Below are 13,195 nucleotides of genomic sequence, written 5' to 3'. Positions count from 1 at the left end.
TCACAGACCCAGCCAGTGTCAGCACCGCGCCCGCAGATGAGACCCGGCCGGGGGCGGCCCCACGCCTTGGCCGCCCGTCAGCCGTCCCCGAACTTGTGGACAGATGTGTGAGTGGGACGGAGAAACGGTTTCCTCAGCAGCCCAGGAGAGGGGGCACGGCGTCACCCCGAGGGGCTGGCCCGGGTCACCCGGCGACTTCGTGGCTCCGGGCGCAGAGGGGGACCCACGGCGTGCCCTCGTGCCTCCTGGGGGCGCAGTTGTGGCTGTGTGCTCCAGACGGGGCCGCTGACGCCGGCTTTCCCGAGGCCTCGGAGAGCGTAAACGCCAGCTTCGAGCTGGGCATTCTGGCGTGCGGGCCTGTCCGCAGCGCCCCCGCGGGGGCGTTTCTCACGCTGTAACCCCTCCGTGCGCCGCCTCACCTGCTGTCGTCGTCCCCGCGTCCGGACGTGCGCCGGGGCTCAGACCTTCGTCTGTGTTCCCGAGGGCTTCTTCCACCGGAAACCGCTGTGACGGGAGCCCCGGCCGCCCGCTCACGGGGGTCGGTGGCCCCGGGCCGTGCTCTGTTTTAAGGTGTACCGCTGCCGTTCCCTGGCCCTGGCGTTCCTGGAGCTCACGGTGGTGCGGAGGTTCCACGAGTACGTGCACCAGCCCAGCGTGCCGCCCCCGCTGCGGGCCGTGCTCCAGCGGCTCAGTGCTCTCTACGCCCTGTGGTCCCTGAACCAGCACACGGCCCTGCTCTACCGAGGTGAGGCCCCGCGGCCGCCCCTGAGCCCGCCTCCCCGCCCCGGAGTGCAGCCTGTTCTGTCCGGGGGGCTTTGCCTCCTCGTCCTGAGCGGTCCTCACAGGCTGCGTGAGCCTGTGGGCAGATGAGGAGCTCCAGCCCCGTGGCAGGAAAAGTGGCATCAGGACGATGTTGCCGACGTAGTTTCGCTTTCACTCAGGGTCCCTTTGAAGTCCACTTCCAGTTCAGAGAATATTCCAGAAGGCCCACGTTAGCCAGACAGGGAGTTGGTTACCCACCCCTCGAGTCCCATAGGTCCTACATAGACACAAGCCCAGGCTGCTGGGAGGCACCCTCAGGAACGCCCAGCCTGTGGACCCAGGAGGGCAGCCTGGAGGAGGTGGTGTGTGGGCTGATTCCCGGGAGACTGGTGAACATGGGGCAAGCCTGAGCTTCTCAACCTGTTTTCATTATTGTCCCTCCAAGGAGAGACTTTAGACCTTTTTCCCCAGTCTCCATCCGGACACGTTAATGCTGTGTCTGTAAGTGTCCTGTGCGTGCATCCGGCCTGGCGAGGAGTCACCCTGTGTGCCCTACTCCCCTTGCCAAGAACCCGGTTCCCCCTCGGGACTGGTGTTGCCCCCGGAGGCCACGAGACCTCAGGCGAGGCTAGCAGAGGGGAGGGCGGTTCAAACAAAGGGTGCAGCAGGTGCCTGGCAGGAGACCGCGTGCTTTATGACACAACTCCCAGTGACGGGCAGTTTCCATCACAAAAGGCAAAAGATTCTGCAGCAAATGTGCTCTCAAATGCACAGGCCGCATGCTTGGGCCCACTAGACGCCACCGCAAGCCGGCCACGGTGGTGGCCGCGGCCTCCAGGCGCATGCGCAGCGATGGGACAGGGACGTGGGAGCCCTGGCCCCGGCCAGCGTGTTCCTGGAAGGGCCTGGGTGGCAGGGAGCCCTCCTGCGGCGGGGGCGGGGCGGGGCGCCCGGAGGGGCCCGTGTGGCCGCAGGGCACCCGTGTCCAGTGTGACCCGCCCTCTGCTTACAGGTGGCTACTTCTCTGGTGAGCAGGCGGGTAAAATGATCGAGAACGCCATCCTGGACCTGTGCGCACAGGTGAGTCGCGATCACCCTCCTGTGATTCACCCGCATTCCAGGTACCGCTGCCTGGTGACACACACACACACGAGCGTGCGTGCGACTTTGGGCCAGAACGGAAAAATATGCTCGTGTCGGAAATGTTAGGCAAAGAGTGATTTTTAGGGAGCGTCTTAGAATCCGGACTCTGTAACACACTGTTTTACGGCTACCTTGATAATTCTTTCCTCGAGCCTTCCAAGGTACTCGGTGGCCAGCTTAAGTTCATTTCGTGGCTTATTTACTTATTTGTTTAGGTACTTAGTGCACAGGAGCGAGTGGGGAAGGGGCAGGGAGAGGGAGAGAGAGGATCCCAAGCAGGTTCCGTGCTGTCAGCGCATCGCGGAGCCCGACCCGGGGCTCGATCCCGCGAACCATGAGCCCATGGCCTGAACCGTAATCAGGAGTCGGACGCCTAACCGAGCCGCCCAGGTGCCTCGTTATTTTTTTGTGTATTGTACTCTTTGACCTTTGTCATCCAGAAAGGTCAGGTGGGTCCAGCCCCCGCTTTATGTTCGTGTGGCACCGTGTCCAGTGGGAACGTCTACGGGGGTGGATGTGTCCTGGGGCCGTGCTGTCCCCTGTGATCACCACAGCCCCGTGGGCGGCTGGCAGGTGAAAGTGTGCCCGGTGTGGCTGAGGGTGTCTGTCCTTACTTTGAACCAATTTGCAGTTAAAGGGCCACACGTGCTGGTGCTGCCCTGTCGGCCCCCCGCAGGTAGCTGCGTCCTCCGTCTTCCTGACGTTGGGCAGTTAAGTCAAGGCCCTGCCAGCATTTTATCAGACGTCTCAATGGCCCGTGACGGGCCACCTCATTTGGCCCCTCTCCGTGCTCGGCGCTGATATAGTTCCAGGTGACCCCTCTCCCCAGACCCCTCGTGAGTGTGGTCCCTCTGCCTCCTGGTTTCTGGATCAGCGTCTGTGGCTGCACCGCCCCGGCGTGTGGCCACGTTTACTGTTCCTCGAGCAAAACCAGCGACCACAGGGATTTCCTGTGTGGGCTCCGCGGGGGCCAGCTGCCGTTCACAAAGAGTGCGGCGGGTGTTCCTCTGCTCTCAAACGGCTGAGCCCCCCGAGCCCCCCGCCCGGTGACCGTGACCCCTGCAGGCAGGTGGTCACGTGCACGGTGTGCAGCCGACGCCTCGTCTCCTTCCACCGCCTGGCAGGGCCAGGTCCCCATTCTCGCTCGGGGAGGCCCGGGTCAGGCAGGCGGAGGGGCGCCAGCCCCGTCCGGTGGTTCACGTGGGTATCGTCGTGGGTGTGCGGCCTCGGCCGAGGTGCGCGGCGAGACGGAGACCCCACGCACGGCCCCGAGCCGGACCGTTTCCTCGTCTGGATGAGGGGCCTCGCTCCGCGGACGGCTCCAGGCTTGTTCATCCGAGGCCCGAGGGGCAGAGGGTACGCAGCCGCGGGGCAGACGGGCGGGGGCGCTAAAGAGCAGCCTCTGAGCCCCGCGGGTGTTCCCCTTTCCTCTGCTTCGCGGACTCCTTTGTTCCGCGCTGGCCGCCTGCTTGCCTCCGTCACAGAGGCTGCCCCGCTCCAGGGCTCCGGTCAGTGTAGCCGGGACGCTTCACGGTTATTTTGGGGAAAAAACGCTCTTGCATTTCAAGAAAGTTCTTGGGAGACTCCTCACATAAGTTCCACGTGTCCCAGTGAAAGGTGACTCGCAGGAGGGGAGAGTCATAAAAGCGCTGTGCACCGGCAGCCTTCGTGGGACAGCCCTCCCGGGCCCCCGTAAACACCTTCCCCGTCACATTTTTTCCGGACATACTTTCCTCTGCTGCGGCGGCAGCTGCCCAGATGGGTCAGGATTCAGACACAAATCTCGGAGGACAGCTGCCAGTTAGCGAGCCTGCAGGACGCTTTTACGAGGGGCCCCTACCTTACTGAAAAGCAGTTAACACGCTGGAAGTCTTGAGTGATTAGCAACGTGGTGAAAATATTCAGACGCGCCCCCGGGGGATCTGTGGTCCAGGCCAACGATAAGATAGTGCGTTACTGGCCGAGCCACGCGCGCCTGCTGCGGTCAGCGTTGCTAGCGGGTCATGGCAACCGGCGGCCCGGGCTCTGTTTCTTAGGGGTCGCCATGGAGATTTGCAGGGGTTGCCAGGCATACGGACTTTGTTTTCCAACAGCTGAAAGACGACGCCGTTGCCCTGGTGGACGTGATCGCTCCTCCCGACTTTATCCTGGACTCACCGATTGGCAGAGCCGACGGCGAGGTGAGCGCAGCTGTCCCCCTGCGGCCCGGCGGGAACTGCCGTGTGTCCGAGCGCGAGCGGGGGCTGCTCCGGGGGCTGGCGGTGGCTGTGGCAGAGCCCAAGATGCTGACGTGGGCCCGGAGCGCCCTGGCGCCTTCTGGGGACTGGTCACGCTCGGGCGGCGGTGGAGGGAGCGGCCGGGAGACGTCTGGGGTGACTTAGCCATCCTGCCCCCCCAGCCCGCCTTCCCCTGAGGTGGGGGCGGCGGCACCACCTTCGTCGGCCCCGGGGCGCCAGGTCAGCACAGGCCCTCGTGCGGCCCTCGCGCTCACACCCCCGGGGGCCTGTTGCCGTGCTGGCTCCTGACCCCTTCTGGCCACCGGGCGCTCACCCCTCGTTCCTTCACTTCCCGGCAGCCCCCCCTCGGCTCCCCGATCTGTCCTGTCGCGCCAAGCTGCAGGACGATTTCTTAAAGTGATCTCGTCGGGCTGCTCTTCTGTTGAGCCCTCATACCGGAAACTGCAGGCACGGCCCTTCCCACACCCCCAGCCTGGCGGCCTGACCTCCGCCTGGTTCTCCGAGGCCATTTTATGCCGTGCTCCTCCGGCCCTCTGGACTCCAGCCTCACCATCCCTCTCTGTGGTGGTGTGTGAGCTTTCCCACCCCAGGGCCTTTGTACCTGCTGTTCCTGGACCACTTCCATTCATTGGGTCCAAGCGGAATGCCCCCTCTCAGGTCTTCTCTGGCTCCAACCAAAGTGCCCCCCCCCAGGCGTGTGCCCCCACCTTGTCCTGCCCTGTGATCCTTGTGTTTGTTACTGAGCCAGCTCATAACCCTGTGTGCTGGCTGATGCTCACGGGTCTGTTCAGCACCTCCCAGCCCCGCGCTATCAACAGGCGGCCCCGTGTTGGCCCCTGTGTTACCGCGGGGACGTTTCAGTGTGTTAAAGTCACTTGCCTGAGGTCTCGCGACTGTGAGCAGTGGAACAGGACTGACTCCCGCCTGACCCCCGACCCCCAAGACCATGTGTTTTCTGTGGGGACACGTGCCGCTGACCCAGGCTCTGTTTCGATGGAAATCGGACAAAAGGGGACAGCACCCCTGCACGTGTGCTCAGGGGAACGCTGGAGTCAGTACTTTGCAAGATCACATCCGGGAAAGGGGCACGGCCCAGGCCACGCGTGGGGTTGGGATGGTGCACTGGGCCCTGGGGTGGGCAGGACAGAAGTCCCCCGTTGACTCAGGCTGGCAGGGGGACAGTGGCCCCCGTGGAGGCCTGCGGTCCTCGCGCTGCAGGGTTGGGCGTCTGGCCCCCTCCCACACGGTGCATGTCGCGCGCCCATCGTGCCGGGGAGAAACCCACCCTCCGGAGAAGCCAGGTGGCCTGCCCACAGCTGCCCCGCCAGGGGCAACGGAGCCAGGGTTTGGGGACAGATCCACCGTTTGGAGAGGAGGCAGGAGGCTGAAATGGGTCCTCAGTGTGGCCAGGGCCCCCTCAGGCACACGGAGGAGGACGTGCCGACGAGGCCACGGGAGAGGGCTGGCCCGGGCCTGTGGGGGGCGCGTGAAGAGGAGACACGGCAGGGGCGGTGGCGTCACGGAGCGCGGGGACATGGCTGCCCCCCAGGGCCCCGAGCACAGGGGGGCATTGGTGCTCACAGAAGGCGCCAGTGCGGCTGGCCCACTCGAGCCCGTGCCCGTGCGGCTGCCCTGCAGAGGCAGCCAGGCTGACGGGCAGGAGAGCGACCGGTGCCCGGGGGCACGTCCCGCGGTGTGGGGACTCCACGGCGGGAACCAGAGCCGGCCCGAGGCTCACCTGTCGGGGTGGTTTCTGTGGCGCACACCTTAGCCAGGTGCTGCCACGTGAGACGTTCGTCTTGAGTGAACGAACACAGCCACCAGCGGTTATTAGAGACGATCGTTAAGCGAAGCCCGAAGCTCCAAGCGGCCACAGAGCCCGTGCACCAGGCGAGCCCGAGTGTGTGTGTCTGGGAGGGGACAGAGCACAGTGTCGGGGGCAAATTGCAGGCGCTTCTGCAAAGTAAAATCTGTCGATCCCAGCCAGGCACAGCGTAGGCCCCTTCCTTGTCTCTGTGGGCTGGAGGTCAGCCTGGGGGCCGGGTTTGGGGTGGGCAAAGGACTGGCCACCAGCTCCCGCAACGCTCATGGCCTCTCGTCCGGGACGGCGGCCGCTTTCCTTGTCCCTCGGGGCTGCCCAGCGGGAGGCCGTTGAGTGTGGAGGTCCCGGAGGAGGCGGCAAGCCGGACAGAGGGGGACAGCGCGTGCCAGGCGCCCGCCCCGCCGGCAGCCGCGTGGGGACAGGGCACGTCAGGGCCGAAGGCTAGCGCATGCTTGCAGAGTCCGGGCAGGAGGCGTGAGGAGCCGTCCTCGTAAACGCGTTCTACCCTTTGCTTTCGGTTAGAGAAAAAGATTTCCGTGAATTAGATCCCCTTAAAGTTTTCTAAAAGGTGACAGAACGTCCTGTGTTTTCAGCAAAAGCTAACGAGGGGGTTTGCGTCTGCCCCCTCGGCCGTCCTCAGGAACCTTGTGTATCGTTCACACGTGTGCTCCTTGTTCGCAGCTCTATAAAAACCTCTGGACCGCCGTCCTTCAGGAGAGCCAAGTGCTGGAGCGGGCATCGTGGTGGGCGGAGTTTTCTGCCAGTAAGACCCACGTGGAAAGTCTGAAGTCGAGGCTGTAGGCGCACCGGCTCGCCCAGCTGAGTCTGAGTGAGCTCATCCAGCTGATGAGGATATTGACCTCAAATGCTGGTTCCGGAAGATACTGGAAATGGCTGCCGCCTTCTGAACGCTTGTCTGATGGTCCTGTGCCCGTCCCGTCTCCCGACCTCACCGGGAGGGCTCAGCCCCGGAGCGTGGGCCGGATGAGGCCACCAGCCGCTCATTATTAGAGGTTCTCCGGTCGGATGACCGTTTGCATTCTGAGTTTTCTACAAAGCTCTGCTTCACTGAACGCTTAATGATGCCACCGTGATGCTTTTTGTTAACTAATGTGACTTTATCAGGTGATTAAATTGTATTTTAATCATACCCGGATGACGTAGTGTTAGATGTTTAAGGAGAAGAAAATCTATTTCATGACTTCCTTATGCGAACATAGAAGTTTCCATCAAGGAAGTGTTTCCAAAGAAAAAAGACGCGTGACACCGGTCTGGTCAGTTTCAAGTCCTGACCCGCCGGCCGCGTGCACGTTGCTGTCTAGGGGTCTGCTGCTCGGCGGGGGGGGGGGGGGGGGGGGGGGTCTGTTGCACAGTCAGCCAGCGGCTCGGAGCTCCCCACGCCGCGCGTGAGTGCGAGCTCCTTCCTGTGGGGGCCAGGTCAGAGGTTGCCAGACACCCACCCGGTCACTTTGTGTCCCGGCTCCAGGTGACGGGCTTGGGGGCCCTTCTCCGTTTCGGGGGTCTGCCCCTTGGCCCGAGCGCAGCAGGTGCACGTGACCTAGGCGCCCGCAGAGCACAGGTGGTACCAAGCGGACGAAGACGGAGTCTTACTTTCCCAAACAGCCCAGAGTGGCCCTGAGTTCTGTTTCCGGCTTCGGAAACCCCCTGGGTGGTGACCCTGACTTCTCAAGCCTCAGCCGCCATGCCTAGAAAAGCGGGACCCCACCCCCACTCCCCGAGCCCCCAGGGCAGCCAGGAGCACATCAGTGGGTAACAGGGGCGGCTTCCGATGAGCACTTACTGCGTGCAGGGACTTTGCTGTCCCCACCTCCTTGGACCCTCAGACGACCGTGTGAGGGGAGTCGTGTTACCGTGCCCGCTGACCCCCAAATGCCTAAATGACCGCCATGGGCCAAACAGCCAGGAAGTGCGGGGCTGGCCCGGGCACGAGGTCCCCTGTGTGGCCGTCCCAACATCGTTGGCCCAGCACGGGGCTGGCACGGAGCAGGCGCTCACTAGAATCGGTGTCCTAGTTTTAAGCAGGAAGCAATCCAATGGCACCCGAATTTAATATGCCTCCCGGCGGGCGGTGGGTGGTTTTTGCCAGCAGCCCCAAAGGGGTCGTCCGGGTCGAGGGTGCTGCGTCTAAGGGCACCACACATTGGCTCTTGGTGTCACACGTGCAGCTTCTCTGAGGATTTGCTGTCACGTCCGTCCATCAGGAATGTCTTTGTCCCTGAAGCACGGCAGCTGGCACGTCATACAGACTGGAAATCCGGCCCTGCGGCCGACACGTGGCCCTTGGGCACTGGGAACCGTCAAAGAAAACAACTCCGCTCTCAGAGATAACCCCTGGCCATGTGTTCATTTACTCTGGGGCCAGAGGGCAAAGGCTTCGGTCCCTCGTGGTCCTGATTGGCCGGATCGGCCCCCGCCACTCCGAGGCACGAACGTTGACGGACTTGTGCCCACCGCTTGGGGCCTGGTGGGTGGTTCATCCCTGGGGCGCCCCATTCCCGAGGCCCCCCTCTGTGTCTGTGTACTCGCCCGTGTGCGTGTGATTCCCCTAACAGAAACGGGGTCATCCTCTTGCCGCACTCCCTTTCCCACTTAAAGCCACACCTCGGGCATTCCCCTATCCAGCAGCACGAAGGTTCAAGTCCACAAGCCTCCTGAGGGGCACGGACGTTAGGGTTTCTGCTCCGAGCAGCTCCGTGCACGGGTCCGCCCCTGGAGGCCGGCTCGCCGGGACCAGCGCCTTGAGGGTGGGGTTTGTGAGTCCCAGATGGTGGCGCCAGGGTGGCCAAGCATAGGGTGAGAGCCAGGCGGGGCCAGATCGCCTGGGCGGATCCCCGTGTGTCCCTGATGAAACCACATGCACCAAAGTCTTCCAGTTCTGCGGTTTGTCGGCATTGAAATGGGCTGATGCAGAAGCAGACACAGGCCTGGCCCGCACGCGGCACCTGGGGTGCGGGGTGTCTCTGTGTTACCACACTGCTCCCTCGCCCCTCCCTGCAGTGTCCTCCTGGTTCCGGTCTGAGAGGTAAGGAGCCCTGACACCTCCTGGGCAGGTGCACCCTTCTCTGCCCCCCACTGAGGCTGCACGGGTCTTTTCATCCATTTAGAGACTGTTTCTATGTGTTCTGTGATGACTGTCCCTTCTTGGTTTTTTTGCCTAACGGAGCCTTTCGATTTTACGACACTTTATTGATTTTAAACATACTTTTTACATATTAAGGACAATAAACCTGAACATATACGTATGGTCTATATGACCGTTCCTTATTTATCATCTGCCTTTTAATTAATTTTTTTTTTTTTTTTTGCTTTAACATGATGTTTAAAATAAAATTTGAAATCTTATATACATAAAACTAAGAATCTTTTCTGCCCTGGCCTTTGAGGTCATGCTTGGAAAGTTCTCTCCCACACCAAGATTCTTGCTATTTTCATTTATTTTTCTCAGTGTGCATCACAGTATTTAACTGACCAGGAAGTCACTTGGAGGTACGGTGTGAGGTAGGGATCCAGGATAGCTGGCCCCTTGCATGGACCAACCAGAACGGCCGCCTGCATCAAATGCCAGAATCGTGGATGTTCCAGGGCCTATTTCTGCCTTTTGCTGGTTTATTTATTGCCTTTTCTCACGTCAGCTCCTACTGTTTCCGTTACTGTGGCTTTTGTACTTCTCAGTATCCTTTGGAGCAGGTAAAGCCGTGCTGCTCATCTTTTGAGAAACATTTCTTAAGTATGCACATTTTAATTTTGGTATCGTTTTGTCCTTGCGAGCTCTCCCTTCCCGGATTAATGAACCATTCTTTGGAATTCGGGGGTTTTGTTTAATTGATAGATCACTATCAGGAGAATTTATATCTATATGGCGAGTAGTCTTCCCACCTAAGACCATTTTTTCAGGTTTTTAATAAAAGGCTGTCTTGTTTTGGTATGTTTACTTTGTAACTGGTCCCTTTCAAAAAACCTTAATTATAATAGTCTTTCACTGATTCTCTTCGGTTTTCTCTGTATGTCATTGGCAGATACCGATGGTTTGGCCATTACCTTTCCAAAACTTTCACTGGGCATTTAACCTTCCTGGCTAGCATCTGCCGGCCCTGCCGGAACAGTTTACTTACAGGGGATGGTGGCACCCTTTGTCTGGTCTCAGACATTCAGGAAATGCCTTCAGCGGTTTGTGTTGGTGCAATGCTGTGGGGGGGCGAGGGGGATGTATGGCAAAGACACACAAAGGCAGAAGACCACGCGAAGGACCGTCTCTCTTTGCACACAGGTGTGTGCTCGTGGCCGGATGTCGGACTCCCCGAGGACAACGGCTGCAGAGTGGGGTCCTCTCTCAGACGAGGAGTCGGCCCCCTGCGGCTACGTGGGGCCGGTGGGTGGATACAAATGGAAACCACACCAGCATGAAGAAGAACCCGCCAAACCCCATCATCGTTTGTGAGAGCCCATTAACATCCTGGGATTGAGGTCTTCCTTGTGGCCACCACGGTGGCTGTTGGGCCCTCTGTTACCGTGGGACGTGTCATTGATGTTTGGTGACTGTCACTTTTGATGTGCTTCTGATAGCCCGGCCTAAGTCTAGTCACCTTTACCCCGGTCTTTTTTATCCCGCCGGGACCACCCCTCCCACAAAGTCAGCATGCGCCCAGCACCCAGCACCCAGCCGCACCTGGCACCACGCCAAGGGCAACGGGCGTGCGTCCCGTCCCCAAGCCTCCCTTCCGCGAGACTTGGCGCACGCAGCCGTTTGGACATTGCCCACGCTCCATGCGGACTGTGTCCCGCCAGACGGTGGGCCCTGTCAGAAGACACAGGAGGCCACATGGCTTCAGGCAACGGCCTCCAGGCACAGGAGCAGCTCAAGGCAGGCCACCCGGGCCGACAGACCCCACGCAGGGAGCCCCGGCGTCAGACCGGCCCCCGGTCACCTGCAGAACAGCCCTGCCGGGTGGCTCCTATGTGTGTGAGGTCCACTCTCCATGGGGGGCAGGAAGACACCCTCAGTCTCTGGATCGGGGACTCCTGGCCACGTGGTGCAGCCCAGCGAGCCCACGCAGCCCCTGCTTCGCCTTCGCATTCTCCCTACGGCCACCTGCCGTCATCGAAACTTCTATGCGGGGACTCTTCTCGGCTGTGGGCACTGATCCTGAGTCCAGGAGGTCAGGGAGGCCCTGTGAGAACCCAGGGGTCCTGCCGGCTGCCGGGAAAACTCTCCTGCCCCGTTTCCCTTCAAGCGCAAGGACGGACCTCAGCTGGTTCCTGTCGCGCCAGGCTGCCCAGTGGCCCGGGGAGGTGGCCCAGCTCTGAGAGCCCCAGAGGCAAGCAGTCCTGGCCCCGTGAAATGGTGTGTGAGCACAGTCACTCCGTTTACGTGCTCGCGCATAGAGCTGGGTTCGCCAGTCTCTCGGGGAGGGGCCCACGTTGTGCTGAACTGTTTGCTTTGCAAGAGGAAACCTGAGTGTGTGCCTACAAAGGCCGGAGGCTTGGGGCGTGAAAACAGGACGCGAGAACAGTCCCTGGGTGCGTGTCCCAAGTGCCCGAATTCATTTCGCAAACAGTTCTGACATCTCTCGAGATCTTCCCCCTGAGCAAGGCTTGCAGAAACAAAGTCAGTTTTCGGGACTGTTTTCTCAGGTCATCGTCCTTAAACGCCCTAGCCCGATGTTCCTTCTGGCAGCCCGGAGAGGCTGGTGGCAGCTTCTGGAGAGGACCAGCTTTGGAGGTGGGTCCAGGTTCAAGGCCTGTGTGGTCACTGGGTGTGGAGGCTGGGGCACACTGCTTCCCGTTCCTGAGGGTGTTTGCTCCTTTATAAGTCATAGTCCCGAGCATGTGGAAGGCCTACAGCTCACTGACCAGGACCCTTGTGACCGGGCACTGTGGCCAGTGGTGATGTGCAGAGTCTGAGGACCCCCACCTCTGTTATGGGCCTGGATTCTGGGGAGAACGGAGTAGCCAGTGACCCTGGGGACGGGAAGAGCCGTCCCATGGCCTTTACAAAGATGCCAAGATGGGGAATGACCCTGTGTGGTCCCACCAGCTGCCCACACGCGCCCAGGGGCCAGCTCTGCTCTTGGCCTCCAGCCCTCCCACCTCAAAAGAGGGTCTTTTCCAGGAACCAGGGTGGCCACAGCAGGAACTTCCCGTGGATCCTGGACCTGCACAGAGGGCCACCCCTTGGGCGCGCCCTGGTTACGTGGTCTTTGTCTCCGTATGGGCACCCCCAACACCCGGTCATCAAGGGCCAGGGGCCTGGTGGGCAGTTCGCTCCATCCCTGGGTGCTGCTTGGCTGCCCACGTGACTTTCCAGCCCCAGGATAGCCGCTGGGCACCGCGCCTGAGCCTGGCGCCCTCGGTGTCCTTCCTCGGGGCTTCTGTGTGGATGCGGGTGTAGTACCGGAAAGATCTTGCTTCCCACTTCACGTGACAGCTACTGCGGCCCATTACTTTCCCTGCCCAGCTGTCCCCCTTTTCCCAAAAGGGATTACGTGACATTCCTCCTCCTCCGTGTCATAGCCCAGAATTCCCTGGAAAACACTGACTGGTTTGTGGTCAGTCTTCCCATTAAAGTCAGGGATTGGATTGGATCTGAATCCTCCATTGCGTTCAGCGCCCAGCACAAGACCACTCATGGGAAGTGTTTGGCAAGCACTGAAGGGAGGCATGGATGGATGGATGGGTGGATAGATGGGTGAGTGGGTAGGTGAATGGGTGAGTGGATGGGTGGGTGGGTGGATGGATGGGTGGGTGAGTGGGTGAGTAGAAGGATCGATAGAAGGGTGGATGGATGGGTGAATGTTGGGTGGCTGGGTGGGTGGGTGGATGGATGGATGGATGGGCGTGTGGATGGGGAGTGGGTGGGTGGACAGATGAATCAATGAGTTAAATGAAAAAGATGAATGAGTAAATAAATGAATGAAATGAATCAATGAATGAATCAATGAATCAATGAATGAATGAATTGGGTGGGTCTAGATATTGCACAGGGAAGGAGGACCATTTTGGCCCCAAGTTCCTTAGCGATGGGCATATACAGCTATGGTCTCATCACTCTACCAAGTGGGGCGACTCCCCTCTCCCCATAGGAGACATGGGCTTTCCTGTCACTAGCCTGGGTTTGTGCTGTTGCTTCGGCCCCCATGCTGACCCCTCCCCACCCCTGCCACCTTTCCAGCCCCAATGCTGGCTGCAGCTCCTGGTTAGCCGCCCCTGGGTG

The 13,195-nt window shown here is 60.6% G+C and overlaps 1 protein-coding gene and 1 long non-coding RNA gene across 4 annotated transcripts in view; both read left to right on the top strand.

The window, feature by feature from the left end:
- Positions 1-7,114, top strand: part of ACOX3 (acyl-CoA oxidase 3, pristanoyl) — a 42,198-nt gene extending 35,084 nt beyond the window's left edge. For 2 of the 3 annotated variants that reach the window (XM_045056681.1, XM_003985589.6), the window contains 4 exons: positions 571-745; positions 1,775-1,842; positions 3,999-4,085; positions 6,646-7,114. In XM_045056681.1, coding sequence (XP_044912616.1) covers positions 571-745; positions 1,775-1,842; positions 3,999-4,085; positions 6,646-6,765 — 450 coding nt within the window. In that variant the 3' untranslated portion in view covers positions 6,766-7,114. The remainder of the gene's footprint in view (positions 1-570; positions 746-1,774; positions 1,843-3,998; positions 4,086-6,645) is intronic. The other variant, XM_019829807.3, reaches the window with a different exon arrangement.
- A 202-nt stretch (positions 7,115-7,316) lies between these two features.
- LOC123385132 lies at positions 7,317-12,561 on the top strand. Its single transcript, XR_006597279.1, has 2 exons — positions 7,317-9,007; positions 10,253-12,561. It is a non-coding gene; the product is annotated as an uncharacterized LOC123385132 (long non-coding RNA).
- The last annotated feature ends 634 nt before the right edge of the window (positions 12,562-13,195 follow it).

This window comes from Felis catus, chromosome B1 (genome assembly GCF_018350175.1).
Source record: "Felis catus isolate Fca126 chromosome B1, F.catus_Fca126_mat1.0, whole genome shotgun sequence".
NCBI lineage: Eukaryota > Metazoa > Chordata > Mammalia > Carnivora > Felidae > Felis > Felis catus.
This window is presented reverse-complemented; position numbering and strand designations above follow the sequence as displayed.